Raw genomic sequence first — 22,696 nt, 5'->3', positions numbered from 1 at the left:
GTTCAGCTTCACTAGCTATTAGAGAGATGCAAATTAAGACCACAATGAGATACCATCTAACACCGGTTAGAATGGCTGCCATTAAACAAACAGGAAACTACAAATGCTGGAGGGGATGTGGAGAAACTGGAACTCTTATTCATTGTTGGTGGGACTGTATAATGGTTCAGCCACTCTGGAAATCAGTCTGGCAGTTCCTTAGAAAACTAGATATAGAGCTACCATTCGATCCAGCGATTGCACTTCTCGGTATATACCCGGAAGATCGGAAAGCAGTGACTCGAACAGATATCTGCACGCCAATGTTCATAGCAGCATTATTCACAGTTGCCAAGAGATGGAAACAACCCAGGTGTCCTTCAACAGATGAGTGGATAAATAAAATGTGGTATATACACACGATGGAATACTACGCGGCAGTAAGAAGGAACGATCTGGTGAAACATATGACAACATGGATGAACCTTGAAGACATAATGCTGAGCGAAATAAGCCAGGCACAAAAAGAGAAATATTATATGCTACCACTAATGTGAACTTTGAAAAATGTAAAACAAATGGTTTATAATGTAGAATGTAGGGGAACTAGCAGTAGAGAGCAATTAAGGAAGGGGGAACAATAATCCAAGAAGAACAGATAAGCTATTTAACGTTCTGGGGATGCCCAGAAATGACTATGGTCTGTTAATTTCTGATGGATATAGTAGGAACAAGTTCACAGAAATGTTGCTATATTATGTAACTTTCTTGGGGTAAAGTAGGAACATGTTGGAAGTTAAGCAGTTATCTTAGGTTAGTTGTCTTTTTCTTACTCCCTTGTTATGGTCTCTTTGAAATGTTCTTTTATTGTATGTTTGTTTTCTTTTTAACTTTTTTTTTCATACAGTTGATTTAAAAAAGAAGGGAAAGTTAAAAAAAAAAAAAAGAAAAAAGAAAAACAAGGAAAAAAAAAAAGATGTAGTGCCCCCTTGAGGAGCCTGTGGAGAATGCAGGGGTATTCGCCTACCCCACCTCCATGGTTGCTAACATGACCACAGACATAGGGGACTGGTGGTTTGATGGGTTGAGCCCTCTACCATAAGTTTTACCCTTGGGAAGACGGTTGCTGCAAAGGAAAGTCTAGGCCTCCCTATATTTGTGCCTAAGAGTCTCCTCCTGAATGCCTCTTTGTTGCTCAGATGTGGCCCTGTCTCTCTCTGGCTAAGCCAACTTGAAAGGTGAAATCACTGCCCTCCCCCCTACGTGGTATCAGACACCCAGGGGAGTGAATCTCCCTGGCAACGTGGAATATGACTCCCGGGGAGGAATGTAGACCCGGCATCGTGGGACGGAGAACATCTTCTTGACCAAAAGGGGGATGTGAAAGGAAATGAAATAAGCTTCAGTGGCAGAGAGATTCCAAAACGAGCCGAGAGATCACTCTGGTGGGCACTCTTACGCACACTTTAGACAACCCTTTTTAGGTTCTAAAGAATTGGGGTAGCTGGTGGTGGATACCTGAAACTATCAAACTACAACCCAGAACCCATGAATCTCGAAGACAGTTGTATAAAAATGTAGCTTATGAGGGGTGACAATGGGATTGGGAAAGCCATAAGGACCAAACTCCACTTTGTCTAGTTTATGGATGGATGTGTAGAAAAGTAGGGGAAGGAAACAAACAGACAAAGGTACCCAGTGTTCTTTTTTACTTCAATTGCTCTTTTTCACTCTAATTATTATTCTTGTTATTTTTGTGTGTGTGCTAATGAAGGTGTCAGGGATTGATTTAGGTGATGAATGTACAACTATGTAATGGTACTGTAAACAATCGGAAGTACAATTTGTTTTGTATGACTGCGTGGTATGTGAATATATCTCAATAAAATGATGATTAAAAAAAAAAAAAAAAACCTATTGTTGGAATATTGGTGGTTAATTGTGGGGGGGCTGTGACATCAGAAGGGCCGAGGTTTAAGTTCTCATTTTACCACTTAGCTGTGTGTTGAGGTAAGTTACTTAGCTCTTGTGAGCTTCAGTTTCCACATCTGTAGACTAGAGATAACAATACTTATCCCATAGGGTTGTTGGGATAATGAAATGAGATGCTATACATAAAAAGATTTGAATAGCACCTGGGAAAAAAGATTTGAAAGCATTTGATATGTTAGTATTAGTCTATATTAAGAGGAAAGAGTTAAGAAATAGATAATGGCTATTTTTCAACAGTTTGGTAAGGAAAAAGAGACAAGGAAAGGACAAGTGGAGATTCTTTATTTCCAGTCTTCACTTTGACCAAAATATCTTATAAACACCTAGACTTCATTTTACTTTGACCTATGTGTTATGTCCTATGCCAGATGCTACAGATATTAGAATAAGTAAAACCTTAGATTTGACTGATTAATAGTTAGAAGGGATTAATATAACTCTTTAACCAAATGACTCCAGCACTACTAAAATGCAAATACACAGCGCCTTAGCATCTGTAATAATGTGACGTTCACCATAACTGCAATATAGTAAGTAGGATTAACAGTATCTGCCTTTAATAGTACCATGCCTCCTACTTGCCAGCAGCATTTATAAGGCTTATTTAATCCTCTCAGCAATTCTTAAGTAGCTATTATTGCCATTTTCCACACACTGAAATTGGGGCTCAGAAATTAAGCAGCTTTCTTTCTTTTTTTTTTTTTTTTGCCTAGCTAAATTACTCATCTTCAACTGTCCAGTCAGTCTCTAAAGTGCAAAACAAACCAACTTGTTTTTAAGAAGTAAAAAAGAATCCCCTGATAATATCTTCCTTCAGTTTCCTCTTTTAGGAGGGTTAGGAATTCGTAATACTATCTGGAACCAGAACCCTGCTGTGCCACTTATTAGCTATGTGAACTAGGTTAAGTTATTTCATCTTTTTGTTTCTTCTATAAATGGGAATAATAATCTCTTAACTGAGGATAATAATAATACCTACCTCAAAGGGCTATAGTGATATTAACTTAATCTATTCTTATGCTCTAGAACAGTGCCTGGTGTATAGTAATAAAATAATAATAATAATAATAATAATAAAACACCTTAATTGACCCATCAAAAGTATTCTCCAAGACATTCTGTATTTTCCTACTCATCCATCTTTGAAGAATGGGACTACAGAACAGTATTACTTTAACAATCAATATCTGCTTTTTGTGGAAAAAATAAGCAATGTAAGTACAAGTTAAAGTGTAAAACATAGGTAAATAAAACTCAGTGCTTAGTTTAGTGCATTTAATATACATACACTGGTCTCTCAGTCATTTTATTCCATAAACATAGACCTGCCAAACTGTTCTCCGCTGGTCATTCCTCTTGTGCCTGAGTCCTGTTTGCAGCAATCATTTTCCTCTCATTACTCTTAAAATCTGGCATCAGAAATGCTGCTACTGTAACATTTAGTGATTGTCACAGACTTAGCTCTTCTAAGAACACATCTCATTGCTTAAAAATTTATAGTTATGATCTGTATTGATCAGTAGGAGATGTCTTAGAGAAAGGGAAACATTTAGTTCTAACCAGTTTTTACTTTAGAAAGTGGTAAAATCCTTGCTTCTTTAAAATGTGTTTGTTTGTTAATGCAACTATATTTGGTCCTTTGCTTTCACTGCAGAAATGGAAAGATGAGTGACTCAATTCCTTGGTTTGGTGGAGATTCCATATTAGGACCACTTTGGCTTCCCATGGAACCATTTTTTTCATAATTACTTTTCTGTTTATGACAATGTATAGTCCCTATTTTCATGTATGTTTTTAAAATAGTACTTTAATTCTCATTACAAAGCGATGTACATTCACATACCATAATTCATAAAATTCATTATCACCCAAAATGAAGACTTATTATTCTTTTGTTTTCAAATTATAAAAGACCATAGTTTTTATGGGTAACATTTAACTCACTTTCCTTAATTAACAGTTTTTCTGTGATGCTACCATGAGAATGTGTTTTTTAATATGACATATTGTATGTTTTCTCCCTGAGTTGTATGGGATCTAAAACACTAGATACACTCATAAAACAGCAGAACTTCACTCTTCTTTAGCCTTTTCCATGGCTGGGGGTGAGGGGGAGGTAGGGGTGGTAGCATAAGTTGTGGAGAATGAAATAAATACCCTGGATAAATGAAAACAGTCATTGCCAACTTAAAAAAGCAAATATATTATTTATCGGATTTTGAGAGCTACTTATTTACAAATCTCACATAATACTCTGACAATCTAAAAATTTCACTTTATAGTATATATTCTGCTATATATTACTGTTTGTGTCTAAATCATACATTTTTCCTATTTATTCATTTAACCTGTATTGTTATGTCATTCTCTCTGATGCCCCTGTTTACAAGAACAATCAAATACTACTTGCATTCAAATGCCAGTTTTAGCAAAGTTAGGCTCTATAAAGCAGACTTTTAAAATAAATACATCTAACATTTTATTCTTGACTCAGGTGATTGATATTTTAAATGCTGTAACTAACTACATTTTCTCTCTACATATTTTCCAGGTTCACTGTGGAACAGGAAATTGATCTAAAAGATGTTTTGAAGGCTCTTGGAATTACTGAAGTTTTCATCAAAAATGCAAATTTGACAGCTCTGTCTGGTAATGTATAATCACCAATTTAAAAATTTATTCCATAAAAGCTTTTTTATCATAACGTCAAATCATCTGTTATGGAGTTCTGAGCTAAAGTGTAGTTATCACTTATCAGATAAATATGACATGAAATATATGAACTACATATATAAATATAAATATAATCATAATATTATGTTTATGTTATTCTGGTTCATGTCTTATCTTTTATAGAAGATGCTTTCCAGAAGTTCTGTCTTATACACCTTTGAATTCCCTATTCTATCTGACCCAGTATCATGTATAGCAGATAATCAATAAGTGTGCTGATTGACTACCTCAGTATGTTCTGTGTAATAAATCATATAGGAAAGAAAGGAGGGAAGAAAGGATGAATGAGTGCCTGCTGTGAGAGCTAGACACTTTTTAAAAGTATAAAGAATGCCCCCAGAAATGATGATGAGAATTTTCCTAATTCTTCAGTACAAAATAGTGGTTTTGAAGAAGTAACTTCAAAAATTACCTGGCACATTGGGTGTTGAGTAACTTATCTTAAATTTCCCAAGAAAATAATATAATTGAATTATTTGCTGCAAATACTCTAATTTGTTCAGGTTAAAAATAATAAAATATTCATAAAATTAAAGTATATAGAACATGTAAAATGCTTTGGGAAGTTTTTTAAGCCACTAACCCCAAGAAATTATTATTGAAATAAGGTACCAAAGGGTGTATGTAATGATTACTTTCTATCATTTATAGAACAGGAAAAATAAAATAGAATCTATTTCCTGATGAGCTAAATACAGGTGTATATTAAGATAAAAGAAAGTCAATGTGTGTTCCAGTTTGCTAATGCTGCCAGAATGCAAAACACCAGAGATGGACTGGCTTTTATAAAGGGGGTTTATTTGGTTACACAGTTACAGTCTTAGGGCCATAAAGTGTCCATCAACAAAGGGTACCTTCAGTGGAGAAAGGCCATTGGTATCCAGAAAATCTCTGTTAGCTGGGAAGGCATGTGGCTGGTGTCTGTTTGCTCCCAGGTTGTGTTTCAAAATGGCGTTCTCCAAAATGTCTGCGTCAGCTTCCAATAACTGTCTTCAAAATGTCTGTCTCAGCTACAGCAGAGAGCTCCTTACGTCTGAGCTTGTATAGTGCTCCAGTAAACTAATCAAGGCCTGTGCTGAATGGGCATGGTCACACCTCCATGGAAATTATCCAATCAGAGTTATCACCTACAGTTGGGTGGGTCACAATCCATGGAAACACTGAACCAATAGGTTCCAACCTAGTCCACACTAATGTCTGCACTCACAAGATTGCAACAAAGAATATGGCTTTTTCTGGGGGACATAATATATACAAACCAGCACAATGAGTAAGTCCTCTTTATATGCAGTTTAATGAATCCAGTTCTCCACATAAAGAGAGCTAAGGTGATAGACGATTCCTTAGCAGTTCATGTGTTACAGGAGTATTTATCCTCTCTGGATGTCTCAAGCTATGTAAATCGAGCTAACCAAAAAATAGCTTTTAAAGCTGGACTGTGAGGGCCCATGGATTGGATTCAGGGAAATATATGAACCCCTCAAAATTGTGTGTGTGTGTGTGCCTGTAAGAGAGAGGTGGGGGGAGAGAGGGGGGACAGAGAGAATAGAGAAGGAGAGGGAGAGGGGGAGGGGGATAGTGAGATAGGGGGGAGAGAGAGAGACAGAGAGACAGAGGGGGAGAGAGAGAGAGAGAGAGAGAGAGGAAAGAGTAAAAAAAAGGCCTTGCCTTCCAGATTTAGGATTTGGCAGATTGTTTTCTGAACAACATTCAGCTTCTAGCAATGAGATGGTACACGTACTGGGGACCACAACTTCTGCCCTCATTTAGAGACCTCTTAGTCCAAAGCACCAAGAGCTTTCTATATATTTCTGTGCAAATGTTCTTTGCACCCAGGATAAATGCACTTTCCCTCGGCAAATGTTTTCTTGGCTCACATCCAAGATCCTAGGGCTCTGAACTCTTTAGTGGTGTTGTCAAAAAGATAGGCCTGGTGGTGATTCAAAAAGTAATGATGCCTTTGTATCTGAGTCAGAAATACATTCATGACTTGAGCATAGTATAATCTAAAATCCTATGTCCCCTTCCTTAGGGATTGAAAGAATCTATATCTTAAACCATGCTGGTCAAATTCCAACCGGATAATTGCATTCCACTTTCTTAATATGGCTCTATTTTCAGTTTAATTAGAGATCCCTCACTGTCTCACCCAAACATGAAGGCAAGTTATTTCATCTACATGGAGTATCTGCTGTCTTTCTGTCCTGAGGAAGTAGCACTGCAGTGGTAAAGCAAGTATTGCGGTCAGGGAGCTTATAATTTCTGACGTATCTGGATATGTTATTAGGTAATATTTAATTGCCTTTACTGTGTAAAGAGACAATAGAGCATAGGTATACATTATGTACAGAAATGGTTTGGGGATTTGAAATGGCACTGGGATCTTCCAGAATGTTCACACAGTCTATATGTGAAGTATCTGTTCATTTAATGAAATCTCCATCAGAATTGAATCCTTCTTGGCATCCTCCCACAGCTACATACCCAGTACCTGGCAAAGGAAATGTTCACTGACGTGAAAAACAGAGGGAGGGAAGGAGAGAAGAGACTTCTTCAGCATCACCTAATATATTACATTTCTTAGAATATTGGCCTTCTTAAAACATCAATAAGAAATCCAGGATTTTCTATCTTCAAGCACCACTAATTCAGATCTTCAAGAGCACTTGATGAAAGATCTAAAGCAAAACTCAAGCTTTCTGAGAAAATTCTTTGATTCTTTAATGACTAGTTTTATCAGCATCTAGGTAGCTCTAGCCGCCCCAGCGAAAGCAATGCATCCTTCTGCCTTTCTCTCTTATTCCGTCAATCCCTTCCCTCCACCACATATAACCTATTGATGCTCTATAAAACTTACTTCTCTATTTCCTCTAAATTCCTTAGCATTTTTCTCTCTTCATTCATATGAGCACCTGTGCTCTGCCTGACATGATTGGTATCCTTTCTAAATGTCTAGTATTTTGCCTTCCTAAATAAATTGTGAAAACTTGATGACTAAAAGTGTCTGCAGCAGTTAGTAACCCCACGAGTACCCAGTAAAATTATGTGCATGCATTTGGTTATTATTTATATTTCAATGAGAATGTCATGGTGCTTAAAATACATAACAATAATCTTCTATGCCATGTCTATTCTTTTCATTAAACAAACATTTGCAAGGCATCTAATATGAGCAAATCACTATATCATAAAAATGAAGGCATGATTAAGATATCATGCTTTCCCTAAAGTAGCATACAAACTCATGGGGGAGAAAGACAAAGAGAGCTGGATTTAACAAAGGAGGAATGACAGAAATGTTTTAGTAGAGCAGTGGGTCTTAACAGGGGCAATTTTGCCCGACGGGTCATTTGCCAATGTCTGGAGACATTTTTGGATGTCATATCCAGGCAGGGATGCTACTGGTATCCAGTGGGGAGAGGCCAGAAATGTTACTAAACATCCTACAATGCACAGGACAGCCTCCTACAACAAAGAATTATCCAGCCCCCAATGTCAATAGTCCCAAGTTTTAGGATCTATGTACTAGAGAAAGTGCTGTGGAATCAGACAGGGAAAAAAAATCAAGGGCAGAATGGGAGCAGATTCAGTCAAAAGACAGAGGAGGAAAATGCTCGTATGTATATAGGCTTTTAAATGTATAAAACATTTTAGAATAACACATTAGGAACTGATGGCAGTGGTTGCTTCCAGAATATGAAACAGATAGAGGAGTTTTCATTTTTTATACCATTACATGCTGTTTGGAATTTTAGCTTGTTTATGTATTAGTTTTTCAATTAATAATCTTACTAAAGATCTAGGACACAATTTCAAAAAGAGCATTATTAGTATAATTAAGTGGTACATTCAAAAGCACTCAGAGAACAATTTGGTGCTATTGTGACACTGCTATATTCTTAAATTATGTCATGAAAATTTTGTCTTTCTTCAAAAATAGCAAATGTGAATTAGCAGTGGGGGAAAAAAAAGGGCTGATTCACATTCTCTTGCTTCTGCAAAACCTGGGTGACTTGATAGTCCTTTCCTAAGACTTCTTGAAACTGCTCTTTCTTTTTCTATTCCACAACATCCACTCTTGTTTCAGAGACTCATTACTGCTACCCTAGACTATTTCAAGTGCCCCCTAAACAGTTTCCAATCTCTTTCCAATCTAATCTGTCTTATACACTACTGCCAAGGTTTATCACTTTAAAACTCTCTCTCAGATCATTTCAGTCCCTGTTCAAAGCCTCCCTTCCATCCGCTGTGCACCCTCCAGTGCTCAGCAGGGTATTAAGACTTCACCTTCCTCCAGCCTTAACTCCTGTTGATTCTGCTTCAGTCAAACTGAACACTCTCTCTGCACCTCACATCTCCGCAGCTCCCCATCTTTAAGAAGTCTCTCCCACCCAAAACAACCTTCCCTTGCTGCTTCTGACTCTGACTTCAGCCTCCACTTCAATGTTCCCAACTTCAGCAAGTGCCATGATCACACCAAACAGAAGTAATCACTCCTTAAATTCCACAGTATCTTATGCCTTTCTTTATGGCACATATAACATCTTATCTTGTATTATGGTTAATTATACATCTAATACTACTTGATAGCATTTAACCCCACTACTGCCACCAAAAATTGATCCTTAGGTATGTTTGCCTGCTGTGCCCAGCACTGTGCTTTCTGCTAAGGACTCACTGAATAAAGGAGTGAATAACATGAGATTATTGGTATTTATTGCATTTGTTTTTTTAATCTCAATTTGATGTTCATTGTTTTTGACTCCAAATTCCATTAACATAAAACACAGTAAAGACTCATACAATAAACATGGAGTAGAGGGAGTGCTGAGAATCATTTTCTTCCCAGGCTAGATTTAAATGCTCATCTAGTTGCAGTGAGTATCCTGTTATAGAGTAAGGCTATTTTTGTAATGGAAATGAATGACTGTCAGCATTTGGATTAATAGATAATCCTCTTGGAAGGTGTAAGGAAAGGAGAAATAGAGTGCTAAATCCTTCAGCATTAAGTACAAGCTTTAGTAAAGGAGCCAATAAAATAAAGGAATTAAAAAGATACAGCAAAAGCCATGTTCAGGTCAGACTTGAGTACTGTAGATTTATAATGGTCTGACTCTTATATCCTGCCCTTGCTTGTTCTCTTTCTCCTTGCACCTGTATGCCAGAGGGCTGCCTTTCTCTTCCATTGCCATAATTCTGGTTCTCCTCCTATATTTATACCTGGACCATTACAACAACTAACAATCTTGATCTTCCTGCCCCTAGCTGTTTGCTTATTCAGTTCACACTTCTAAAATCAAAACAGCCCTGTGCTGTTACTTCTGGATAAAGCCCAGGTTCTCTAGCTTGGTAGTCAAAGCTCTTCAAATCATGCACACTCTCTGCCACTCCCCCAACCTCCTCCTAGCTCAGGCTCCAAATGGATCTTCAGATGATCCCAGCTGTTGCTCTCACTTTGCACATATAATCCTCTCCTTGGGATGCCCTTGCCCTCTTCTCTGATGGGCACTCTTCTAGAACCAGCCCAAATGTCATCACCCCTGAGAAGCTTCCCCTGATTTCTTTCTCCCTTCCTAGATGGTTTACTTGTCCTCTTCTGGAGTCTCATAGTACCACGTACATGTCTCTGTTATCACACACTTGACCTTTTACTTAGATTGTTTGTTTACATACTTGTCTTTAAGCTCTTAGTTCCTCAAAAGCAAGGACTGTATCAGAGACTTCTTTCTCTCCCAGAAAGAGATCCCAACACTTCGTGGAGTGTGTGATAAATGCTGAGTGGGTAAGTGCTGTGAATAAATGGTACTGGACCTAGCCTTGCTACAGGTGTGAGGGCTTTCTCTCAAATTGCCAGTCCTCCTCACTAACCCTGGTCCACCCATAGGCTTTCTTTTGGGTGCTTGAACGTGCCGAGCTTGTATCTGCCTCTGCCCTTAGCTTTTCCCCTTGCCTGAAACACTCTGCCTTCAGATCTTCCCATGGCTAGTTTCTTTGTGCTCTTTAGGTATCAGCTCACAGGTGACTTCTAAGAAATGCCTTCCTTAACAACCCACATCAAATGGCTCCTTTCCGTTGCCCCAGCCACCCACCAACACATCACCACATCTGATTTTCTTAGTTATGTTTACCATACCCTGAAATTTTGGACTTTTTTTTTAATTTGCTTTTATATTGTTAGCATTGTCTTTTGTTGTTATTTAATGTCAGCTTTCTCCTTATTAGGAAGGAACTGTATACCCAATGCATCAATAATGTCTAGCATATGGTAGGTGCTCAGTACATGAATGAATGAATGAATGAATGAGTGAATGAGTGAGTGAGTGAATACCTGCTGGTTCTGTAATAGTATCTATCCAGAAAAAACAAATGCTAAAGAGTTCAAATTGTAGAAACCTTTCCAAACTTCATGGAAGGGGCTAAAGCTAAGAATATGTTAGTAACTGAAGCATAGAGACACTTTGGTATTCTTAGGTTCTGTTATGATACTCTTCTCATTTTGCTATTTTAAACATCCTTGGTGATGACAGAAAGCTATTTAAATTGGCTGTCTTTAGGAAGAGGGCCACAAAGGAAATAGGGGCATACACTTCCACAATGGCCATCCTGCCCTCATTATGTTAATCACAGAATCGTAGAGCCTTTGGTGTCCTGCACAATACCTTGTAAGTTGAGGGTCGTTGATAAATATTTGTTCAGTGACTGAATGAATGCTTCAGTACTTTATCCTGTTTTCTTGAGAAGGGCTTGAATTATTGCCCAGCTCCTCTCTGGGGAACCTAGGGTTTGCTGGCCCTGTTCCCATCTTACACACTCTGAAAAGCCTGGCTCCATGCTGCCTGGAGGAAAGAGGGGCCAGTCATTTGGCAGCAATGTCTGCTGTGGCCATAAGGGGTCAATGTGCAGAATGTGCTTTTATTTTTAGCTGTTTGCCTTTGATCTATTTATTTTCTGAGAGAATAGGTAACTTTCCTCTAAATACAAAAACCAGCTCATCAGTGAAAATCTTAATCCCTTCCCAATCTGACTGAATTTATCAAATGCCTTAGTATCTACTTAGTGTTGGGCAGAGTGCGAGTTACTGTGGGTGTGAGATGAATACTCGAGGCCAGGTCCACGCTGCGAAATTGGCTCTGTAGCATTTGTTTAGTATAAAAATATACAACACCAGGCATTCTTTATCTCATACATTGTGCTCCTGGTTAACTGAACTGTAACAACCTGAACACACCACACTTTATGATACCTTCGTTCCTTTGCTTCCCCAGAACATCACTCAATCCCTGCACTCAACCCCTGTTATCCAGTCAGGTACTCTATTAGTCAGAATTCTCCAGGGAAACAGAACCAACAGGAGACAGATGATAGATAGATAGATAGATAGATAGATAGATAGATAGATAGATAAGTAGATAGATTATTAGTATTGGCACATGTAACTGATGGGCAAGTCTGAATTCCGTAGGGCAGGCCACAAGGGAACTCTGATGAAGGTTTTCAGTGAATTCCCCAGAGGAAGCTGGCTGGCTGAAGTAGAGATGGAAATTCTTCCTTCCGACTGCTGAAATCCTCAGTTTTCCTGTTCAGGCCTTCAAGTGGTTGGATGAGACTTCTCTCATTGCTGAAGGCAATCTCCTGTGTTGATTGTAGATGTAATCTGTCATAGATACAATCAACAGACTAATGCAGTGTCTGATTGGACAACAGGGGTTGAGTGATGTTCTAGGGAAATAAAGACATGAAAGTGTGTTATGTTCAGGTTTCTACAGTTCAATTAATCTGGAGCATAATGAATCTGGTAAAGTAGGCTCGGTGTCATATAGTTTTGAATTAAATGAATGTAACACAGCCAACTTCATGGAGGTTCTCAAATTACATGCTAAGCAGGTATGCAATATACTAAAGGTGAGGTGGGAAACAGAGTGAGCTTAAAGTAGGGTAGTTGCATCAATTGATTTGGATTTTCAAAAGATTGTGCTGGAGAATGCTATACTGTGAACTGGAGACAGTTGGACCATTTCTCAACTGCTGTCTCATGAAATATGGTGACATCCCTTAAAACTTATTTTTTAAAATTGGTTGTATATGTTGCAGGGCTTAATTTTCTAATTTTAAAAGAATTTTACCTCCATGTTAATATGAGTTTGGTCTGTGAATAACCTTGTTCAATTTTGATAACAAGGTAATACCAGCCACAGATACTTTTGGTAGTTTTTATTCTCTTCTAATGTCTTGAATGATTTTATTATAATTATAATAATTATAATCCTATCTGTTCCTTGAAGATTTGGTTAAAATCACCTATTGTTGGGGGTCAAATTGTTTCTCCCACAAAAGACATTTTCAGGTCCTAACCCCTAGTTATATGAGTGTGAACTATTTATAAATAGGATCTTTGAAGATGTTATTAAAGTGTACCCAAACTGAATGAGGGTGGGTCTTAACCCAGTGTGGCTAAAGTCCTTATAAGCAAAGGAAATGGGACACAGAAGTAGAGGCCAGAGGAGACAGAAAGAGACAAATCGCCTTGTGATGAAGGCAGAGACTGAGCCACCACCAGAATGCTACAGACTTAGAAGAAAGCATGGCCTGCTGATATCTTGATGTTGGACTTCAAGCCTCCAAAACTGTGAGACAATAAATTCCTGTTGCAGAAGCCAACCAGTGTGTGGTATTTGTCACAGAAGCCGTGACAAATTAAGTCATGTATTTAAACCATCGGGGTTTGCAGTCTTTAATCTTGAGGATGGGGACCGAGTTTTGTCTACTGATTCAATTCCTTTAATAGTTGGTGAGTTAGATTTGCCTTGAGTCAATTTTATAAATTGTACATTGTCCAGTTTCTGGGGAAAAAAATGTTCATTTTCAGAATTGTTTGCATAAAGAGGCACAAGGAGATGGAAATGTTCTATATCTCTTTGTGGAGAGGGTTTCACAGACATACATCTATCAAAATTTATCAAATTGTATACTGTAAATATATATATTTCATAGTAAATAAATTGTACCTCATAAAGGTGATTTAAATTTATCTTCAGAAAATTATATTTAGTTTTTTGTGGATATTTTTTCTCTTCAGTATCTGTACATATGTTCCCCCTTCTTTTTTGTTCTTAATATTATTAAAATTTCTTTTCTTCTGCACAGATCTTGTTACAGGTTTGTTTACTTCATTACCTTTCAAAAAATTAGCTTTCTGGGGAGAACTCTCAACATCCTTACTTTCTTGATCTTTCTGCCATGAGTACGTCACAGTAGCTTTACCACCACTGCCACCACAATTTTATTTGAGAAAATGAGAGCCTGTGAAAGGATAGTGACAAGAGGATGTTACATTTGAGGCAGAGTCCAGTTGCAAGGAATAAGATTCCTTGTTTTAAAGTGCGCAGTTGGAGCCAGCAGGAGAAGGTTTCTCTGGGCTAATTGAATGTGACTGAAATATCATTCATTGTCTTTGAGGAGGACCCTCCTCAGAGTAGGGGCTAGCTGGCAAAGTAGACAATCCTTACACTTTAGGAACTTTTGTATTTAGGGCCATACCATTGCCTCTTGATGCGTGACCCTCCTTTAACTGGTAGATGGATGAGAAATGGGCAGCAGAATCTAAAAATAATAAAGCACCGTTTAACAGCTTTATTTAACGGATTATATATTTTACTGTCTTGGAATTTATGTGTTTGCTTTGCCAACTAAATATATTTGTGTGATTGTGAAATTTATATTTTTATGCTTTTATTTTATTTATATTTATGTTCTCCCTTTTGTTAGGAAAAAAAAAAATACCCAGCCTCTGGATTTGAGAGAGCTAATTATACTTCATTGCTTAATATAAACACTTGATTGCTGTTTATTTTTCTTCTAGTCATCAAATGTATTCTAGAAGAAAATATCATAACATCAGATGGGCTATTTAATAATGCAGTGCTTATATTTTAATACCAAATAGGATCTCAAGAAGTAATATCCCTATTAAAAGTATATTCAGATCTCAAAATAATTAAGTTGAGTGAAAGAATTCAGATTAAAAAAAAAAAAAAATTCTGTGTGATTCCACTGATCTAAAACTATAGAAACACAAACTGATCTATAGTAACAGAAAGCAGATCAGTGGTTGCTGGGTAAGGGGGCAGAGAAGGATTACAAAGAAGAATGAGGTTTTTGGGGTTTCACTATCTTGATTGTAGTGATGGACTCAGGCATATATATATGTCAAAATAGATCAGATTGTACGCTTTAGAATATACAGTTTATTCTATGTCAATTATACCTCAGTAAAGCTGCTTTTAAAAAGCCACCAATTAGCTTTTAGACTTTGAAACTATACAATAAAATAATTTCCACCTTTGGAGACTTCTATATATATATTCTGAGATGCCACTGTTAGTTTGGGGGCTTATTTAAAAGAAGCAGGTGTTGTGCAACAGATGTACTAAAAATGTTGTGGAAAATCATTCCCTATGCATATGAGATAATTACATGTTTTTAAAAACTTGAAAGGAAAAAACCTAAGTTGTGGGGAGAAACTTGGTTACTTACAAAGTCTTACTAAGCAGCCTTCTGGGAAATCAATTATGCTTTTACTGAATGGTGCTGGATATTAGCAACAAAGTTTTTTATGTTAATTTGATATTAGACCTCCCATAATTGAAAAAAATGGGGTAAAAACTTGAGTAATCCTTAAACCTGCCTCCATGTGCTGCTTTTGTTTTCATTTATTTTGGGTTTTCTTTTGTTTGTTTTGTTTTAATATTGGAATGAAATTGGAAGCCCAAATTTGAAAGCCATGAATTTAAAGTAAGCACAAGTACAAAGTCAATTCAAAGAAAAACAAGCCTCCTGATACTAAAAATGTATTATTTACCTCTGATCTTAGGGTAAAGGATGTTTGTGAATCCTCAGATAAACCAACTAACTGAAATGGAAAATAACACTTTTATATAATTACATTTTCAAAGCCTAGGAATCAATTTAATTTTTCTTTGCTAAGGATATTTTATCACAGTTAACTAAAGATTAGATAAAAAAGAAAAAAAAAATGCTTCTTATTCTGGTGATAGCTGGGTTTCTACCTGTTTTCATTTTATATTTTTAGATTTCAAATTAGAAAGCAATGCATAAGATGTTTTTATCTTGAGTTATGAATTAATTTGGAATCATTATCAAAAACAGAGCCATGGTTCTGCTTTTTCTGGCAATATAAGGAATAAACAATGGGAAAATTACCAAGGAAAGTGAAGGGAAAAATTAACAAGAGAATATAAAATGAGGACACACTGGAAATCATTTCTTCAATGGTTCTCTCATATCATAAACGTAATCTTATAACATTATCTCTTATATTTTATGTCTGTATTATATTTCTTTTACATTTCTCCAACCCATTTAAGAAAAGGATAAAATACTTCCCCATCAGTGATGCTAAAGAAATGCTTCTGATTTTCTTTCTGCAGATAACAAAGAGATTTTCCTTTCCAAAGCAATCCACAAGTCCTTCATAGAGGTTAATGAGGAAGGCTCAGAAGCTGCTGCCACTTCCGGTACCATGCATGTTCTTTTTTAAAAAAAAATTTTTTTTGGTGAACTTCTCAACCCTTCTATATTTGTGATTTTAAAGCAGTAGGGGGTGGGGATAGTCATTTTCAGAACCAAGCTGAAAAACTGGCTCTGCTCTAACTCAGAAGGCAAACTAATGCTGAACCAGCCAGAATTTTAAAAATGTGATGTGAGACTTGCACTCACTCCCAAAGTCCTGTTACAGTTTAACTCCCAGTTTTCTCTCTAATGAGAGAAGTAAGAGAACATTGGCAGTTCTATGAGAATAGATTTTTCCTGCTGAGCTGCCTGTTTAAATATTTTAAATATTTCCTGCTGCCTGTTTAAACACATTTCTTCCTACTTAGTTACTTGCAGAAGTTGGTTCTTAATTTTGTGAGAAGTTTCAATGTTTTTAAAACACATATGTTAACAGGAGGTATAAATAATTTTAACAAAAGAATTCTGACATAAATCTGACATGTCTGATGCAAAATGGCAAATATCCTTTATCAGTTTGATAGTTCTAACTTCCCTAGTTAATTGAAAATAATTTGCCCTTGCCTTTGCCTTTTTTCCACTTTCATTTCTTTTGATGTTTTCTACAATCCGATATTCAATAGCTATCATCAAATTTTAGTAGGATTTTTTTTCCCTTCTGGTAAAATGCTAACATATTATATTTACACACATTATTTCTAACTTCTATATATATTCGTCCATTAAAAGGTTACCACAAGTTATAACTGTATTTTCAGGAGAAAAAAGAAACATAGTAGTCTTAGACATCAAGAAAGTTTAAAATCTTACATAATTTAATATTGACCTTTTCCTGGCAACTAACCACCCTGAAGCAAGTATAAAATGATCATCCCATAATGAGGATCTCAGGGGAATTCAGTTTCCCAGCTGTAGGGAACACCACTGCATCCCTCCCTGCTGTATTTTCCCCTTAATCACTGTCATTCTGACCATTTATTAGAAGCCTGGTGACTTGTTATATAAAAATACACATTGCAGACAAAAGAAATAATGATTTGAGATATAAAGAAACTGTCATAGTTTTTGTGTTTTGAATTTTTTATTCTCCCAACTGCCCCTTTAATGCAAAGTTTATTTTTGTAAAATCACAAGTATTTATCTGATGCTGAGAACTAAAATTTTAAAACAGGCAGAGTAAATTGTCATATTATTTTTGGTGAGGTGGGGGAGGGATTTTATTTCTGTGTATTTGTTGTGGGTTTTGTTTTTCAATAGATCAAGTAGAAATGTTAACACTTTTACAGTATTTCTCTCTTTAAATCTTTAAAATCTTGCTTCTTGGAAATTGTTGCCTTTACGTTAAACATAAATGATTTTGAGGCATTACTCATTAGTCTCTGCACATACCCAGACATGTGATTACTTTCTCTATGCACTGTAGGAATGATTGCAATTAGCAGGATGGCAGTGCTCTATCCTCAAGTTATTGTCGACCATCCATTTTTCTTTCTCATCAGGAACCGGAGAACAGGTAAGTCTGTTATGAAAACAGAACTTTATTTAATAGGCCACAAGAAAACTTTTAAATTGAGAGTATATTTTTTTCACAGTACTTATCAGAGAATTTCTTATGCTCAAATTATTTTTAATTGAAAATGAATTTGTATTTTTAATTTTAGAACGTTGCTAATTGTAAGCAAGAAGAAAAATTAATATTCCATTCTTTTGCTTACAGTCTCTTTTTGTTCACCTCTTTTGTTCACTTCCAACTCTATGCAGGTACAATTCTATTCATGGGAAGAGTCTTGCACCCTGAAACAATGAACACGAGTGGACATGATTTTGAGGAACTTTAAATCATTTCATTTAAATGACAAGGAAAATAGTAATTAAGCACATGATGTTTGCAACTGATATATATATTTAAGATCTGTGTTTTATGGTATATCTTAAGATAATATTTAAAATAGCTCCAGAAAAATAAAACACAACAATGTATGTAAATAATAAGCCAAACTTGTCCAGGAATGTTATCAGTATTATTAAGGTAATGAGTCCTGTTATGTCATTGTGTTTGTCATGCTGATATTTAAAATAAAAGTACATATTGAACATGTATGTAGTGAACAGCTGTGCTTTTCATTTTAGAAGTTGCAGTAAACAGATACAGCTAGGTGAAGTTTGGAAAAAGTGGTATTTCTGGACATCTTAAATCCTGCATGGTCATGCAGGATAAAATCACCAAAGTAAAGTAGCATCATGCACTTACACGTAATAATCGACAATAAGCACAATAAGCCATGTGAAGGTGGGTACTCCACAAAAATTCTGTCAGTTCTTTCAAGAGTGTATGTAGTGTAGTGCAAAAGATGGCAACCAGAACATCTTCTGTATGGCTCCACCACAAAAGATTTTAGAAAAAAATAATAGGGCTATGTGAACCCAGTGATAAAAGCCTAGCTTGTCTAAGTGTTTAAAAATTCACTTGATTTCTCATGTAGTTTACAAGCCTGGTGTGTCATTATGTTTTGCTGCTTTGAATAAAACCAGAACTATAAAATCCCAAATGAGCCCAATGATCAAACTATTAATAAAAATATACCCTTGGATATGTCACCAGGAAATTAAATAGAATTGGATATTCCTTGAATACCAGTACAGATTCTGGGAACCAGCACACAGAGGTGTTCTTGCTTGCTCTGCATGGGCTTTTGAACTTGAATGTCTTCAACTGAGATATCACTTTCCTGCTTCTTTCATTGAGTGCCTGTGTGGTTCCTGGATTCATTTTCGTTTGAGCCTCTGGAGAGTTATAATTAGCACTTTACCCAATATATTGGTCCCATTTTCTCATTCAAGAAGTAGTTGACGCCAGTGGGATCAGTGTCAACTTCTTAAGGTCTCCAGTAAATTACTTTGTTATCCTTTGGCTGAAATAATGGTATTCCTAGACCAAGAGAGAGAGAATGATTTCATCATGTTTCAATGTTGCAAGAATGGAACCAGGTCCATTGACTGCTAGATATTTTATTCTAAGACTGATTGTTTCAGGAAAACATTTTCAAAATTTAATTGAAACTGTGTTTGCGTGTTACTTTCTCATACTTTAGGCATTTTTCTCTGATTTGGGGGCTGTTAACATGAACTGATATTTTCATTAGCTTTAATTCAGTTCAGGAGAACAGTGGTTTGGGGAAACCAGGCCTGTCCCTAGACCTTCTGAATTCTAATCTCTGAGGATAAACCTGAAAATCTGCATTAAGTGATTGTTGTACACTAAATCTTGAATATGACTGCCAAAGTAAAGGATACATGTGTAATGCCTGTTTATATACTAGTTATTTAGATATGGTTATTTAGATATCCAAACTTATAGAAGTTTGGATGCATTGATGAAGCATTCTAAATCAGTGCTTCTCAAACCTTAATGTGCATTAGAATCACCTGCAGATCTTGTTAAAAATGCATATTTTGACTCAGCAGTTCTGTGGCAGGCCTGAGGTTCTGCATTTCAAACAAATGTCCAAGTGCGTCCATTGCTGTTTGTTTATGGACTCAGTTTGGTGCAAAACTCCATTTAACATAGGGTTTGCATGTTTGATGATTTTATAAATGGTGACAGAAAAACGGTATAATTTTTACACAGCATGGAGAGCATCAGGCAAAGAGGGTGTCTATATTAAAAAAGCAATGCACCCATATTAAAACAGTAAAAAATGTTTTTTAATCTGACGCTGTTTTCCCCATTACTTACTATGGAAGACTGCAGAATTCCTCTGCATATTGTAACTCTTGAAATATATTCTTTAAAAATATAGAGACATTTATAGGCAATACACACCAAAAGAATTTATGAATACCCAAGGACAAAATACTTAACACTGAATTTTTTACTGCTTATGTTTTTCAGAAGACTTACAATTTATTCATAAAGCTGAGGTTATTATAGAACATTACTCTTGTTGTCATTTATAATATATACATATTGGGCTAAGCAATGTTGATTCAGTATTGATATTCTGAGCACATGATATTCTTCGCTACCATATCTTTACTTATTTTAAGCATTGTTTATATCTCTGAATCTGTATGTCCACCAGTGAACTAAATGAGTTACATGTAAGGAAGACTAGAAGTCATTTGACAAGCATGTGGATTTTATAAAGCTCAAAATGCAATTTTTATTAACTGATTTAAGATTAATCTCACCCATCCAGAATCTTTACATTGAAATATTTCATTACAATTTAGATGTCCTTTAAATTAAAATGGACATTAGCATTTTTATAGAATGTTTAGAAATAGAATACTTGATAGTACCAAGCTTTCCTATTTGACTGCATTTATAATCCATTTAATATTTTCCTTTTCCTTGAAAAAGTAGCCTTATGGTTCCATTCTCCTTAAAATGCGTAAATTACGACACACTCACACAGTGTGTACAGCTTATTGAAATTTCTTGCTCTTTGAACGTATTTTTTTTTTTTTTTGGAGGAAATCAACAATAATTATACAGCTTTTGCTTTTATTTTAAACCTTGACTTTACTTTTTTTTATGTATGCAATGGCCTGGTTTGAATAATTACAGAGAACATAAGCCTATAAATCATAACATCACCATCAAGAACAAATGATTGTTGGAATTTGTCTTTTAAAGCAATATTTATTTGAGCACCAGAAAAAAAGCTGGGCTTTATAAAAATAGTGAAAAGAAAGAGAAAAAATGATAAACTTTATATTTCATTCTCAATAAATGTATATATTATACATAATATAATTTACTGTTGTTGATATATAATCAATGTTTTGAATTTATAATGATAGATGTTTTTCTTATCTAAAAAACTATCTTAAAAAAACAGAATGTCTGAGATATTTCAGATACTGACTAAAGTTAACTTGAGATATATCTTTGTAAAATAAAGGTTTTCCTTGCCATCTTGAAAAAAAATGAGTGACTGTTTTTAACTCAAAACTGGCTGCTGAAAAATTTGTAACTTTTACCATCCTCTCTCACAGCCTCACTACAACACTATCCACTTAATGAAGCATATCTTAGATATAGTGCAAGGTGCTTTAGGTAAATGACTTCATTGTAAGTCTGCCCCAAGGTATGGACTCAAAAATAATATTCCAGACAAGACTCCAGTGTAGCTGTTTCCTTCTAGGCAAGCTAGACTGCCTATTGTATTTTAATACCTTTTTTAAAAGTTACTGAACTAAGCTAAAGACAAATCCTCAGTTTGACTCAAGTGCATCATTAAAAAGAAATCCCAGATCCATATAATCAGGGATTCAAGATAGTTCTAATTCAGTTCTTGATCCCCAGGAAAAAGAGGAATCACAAATGGTGATGTATCAATAGGGTAGGAAAATGGAAGCATATAAAGGAATGGGTGGTGTGGGCAAATCTAAAACCAGCATCCCACAAGTTTTCACCATTTGATATATGGGATCCAGGTACCACAAACTTCTGGCCCACTTCCAGTCAAATATCACTAACATTGATTTCATTTTCTTCTTGGCTGGAAACTGAAACAGAAAGCCACTCCATTATATTTCATTTTGGGGTGTGTGTGCATTTTTTTTTTTTTTTCTTTTCTTTTTAATGTTTTAACAGCTTACTTTCTGCACTGAAGATTTTTCTTCTCAGTTTTGGCTATAGATGAGAGGAGTCCCTCTATATTCAGCATTATTTACTAGTGAGCAATTTACTCTCTCCCAGGATGCTTGTGGGCATTTTTTCTTAAAGCTTAAGGAAGCCCCTTTAGAGGAAAAGAGGACGAACTTTCATTACAACATGAAATTTATCTACATGGACACCCTCTGCCCTTCAAGGTGCTTTCATTTTGAATTTCTCATTCAAACCCAACAATTCTTAAAAGAGCAAGAAATTTAAAAATGGGAAAACTTGGGTCTTTTTTTTTTTTATTTTAGCCATTCTAATAGATGTATGGTGGGATTTAATTATGGTTTTAATTCATATTTTCCTAAAGATTAGATTTTTCCCCAATGTTGAGCATCTTTTCATGTGCTTATTTGTCATTTGTATGTCCTTTTTGGTAATGTATCTGTTCAAATCTTTTGCCCATTTTAAAAATTGGGTTGTTTGTTTTCTTACTGTTGAGCTTCGGGAATTCTTTTTATATTGTAGATATGAGTTATTTGCCAAATATGTGACATGCAAATATTTTCCCTCGGTCTGCAACATGTCTTCTCATTCTCTTAACAGTGAATTTCACAGAGCAAACATTTTTTGACTTTGAAGAAGACAAATTTATCTTTTTTTAATAGGTCATGTTTTTGATATTGTATCAAAGCATTCTTCCTAACCCAAGGTCATGAAGACTTTCTCCTGTGTTTTCCCTTCAGAGTTTTATAGTTTTAACAATTAAGTGTATGATCAAATTTGAGTAAAGTGTAGACTGTAGCTCATTTTTTCTTGCCATACAGTTGTCCAATTATTCCAGCAACATTTGTT

General features: G+C 35.8%; 1 protein-coding gene across 2 annotated transcripts in view; it reads left to right on the top strand.

Annotated features, from left to right (window-relative positions):
* Positions 1-18,333, top strand: part of SERPINI1 (serpin family I member 1) — a 103,575-nt gene extending 85,242 nt beyond the window's left edge. For both annotated transcript variants that reach the window (XM_037841301.1, XM_037841305.1), the window contains exons 6-9: positions 4,523-4,620; positions 16,152-16,238; positions 17,657-17,746; positions 17,995-18,333. In XM_037841301.1, the coding sequence (XP_037697229.1) occupies positions 4,523-4,620; positions 16,152-16,238; positions 17,657-17,746; positions 17,995-18,071 (352 nt within the window). In that variant the 3' untranslated portion in view covers positions 18,072-18,333. The remainder of the gene's footprint in view (positions 1-4,522; positions 4,621-16,151; positions 16,239-17,656; positions 17,747-17,994) is intronic.
* Positions 18,334-22,696: the final 4,363 nt, after the last annotated feature.

The sequence above is a fragment of the Choloepus didactylus genome, chromosome 1, assembly GCF_015220235.1.
Source record: "Choloepus didactylus isolate mChoDid1 chromosome 1, mChoDid1.pri, whole genome shotgun sequence".
Lineage (NCBI taxonomy): Eukaryota > Metazoa > Chordata > Mammalia > Pilosa > Megalonychidae > Choloepus > Choloepus didactylus.
The sequence above is the reverse complement of the archived record's forward strand: the minus strand, read 5'-3'. Positions and strand labels throughout refer to the sequence as shown.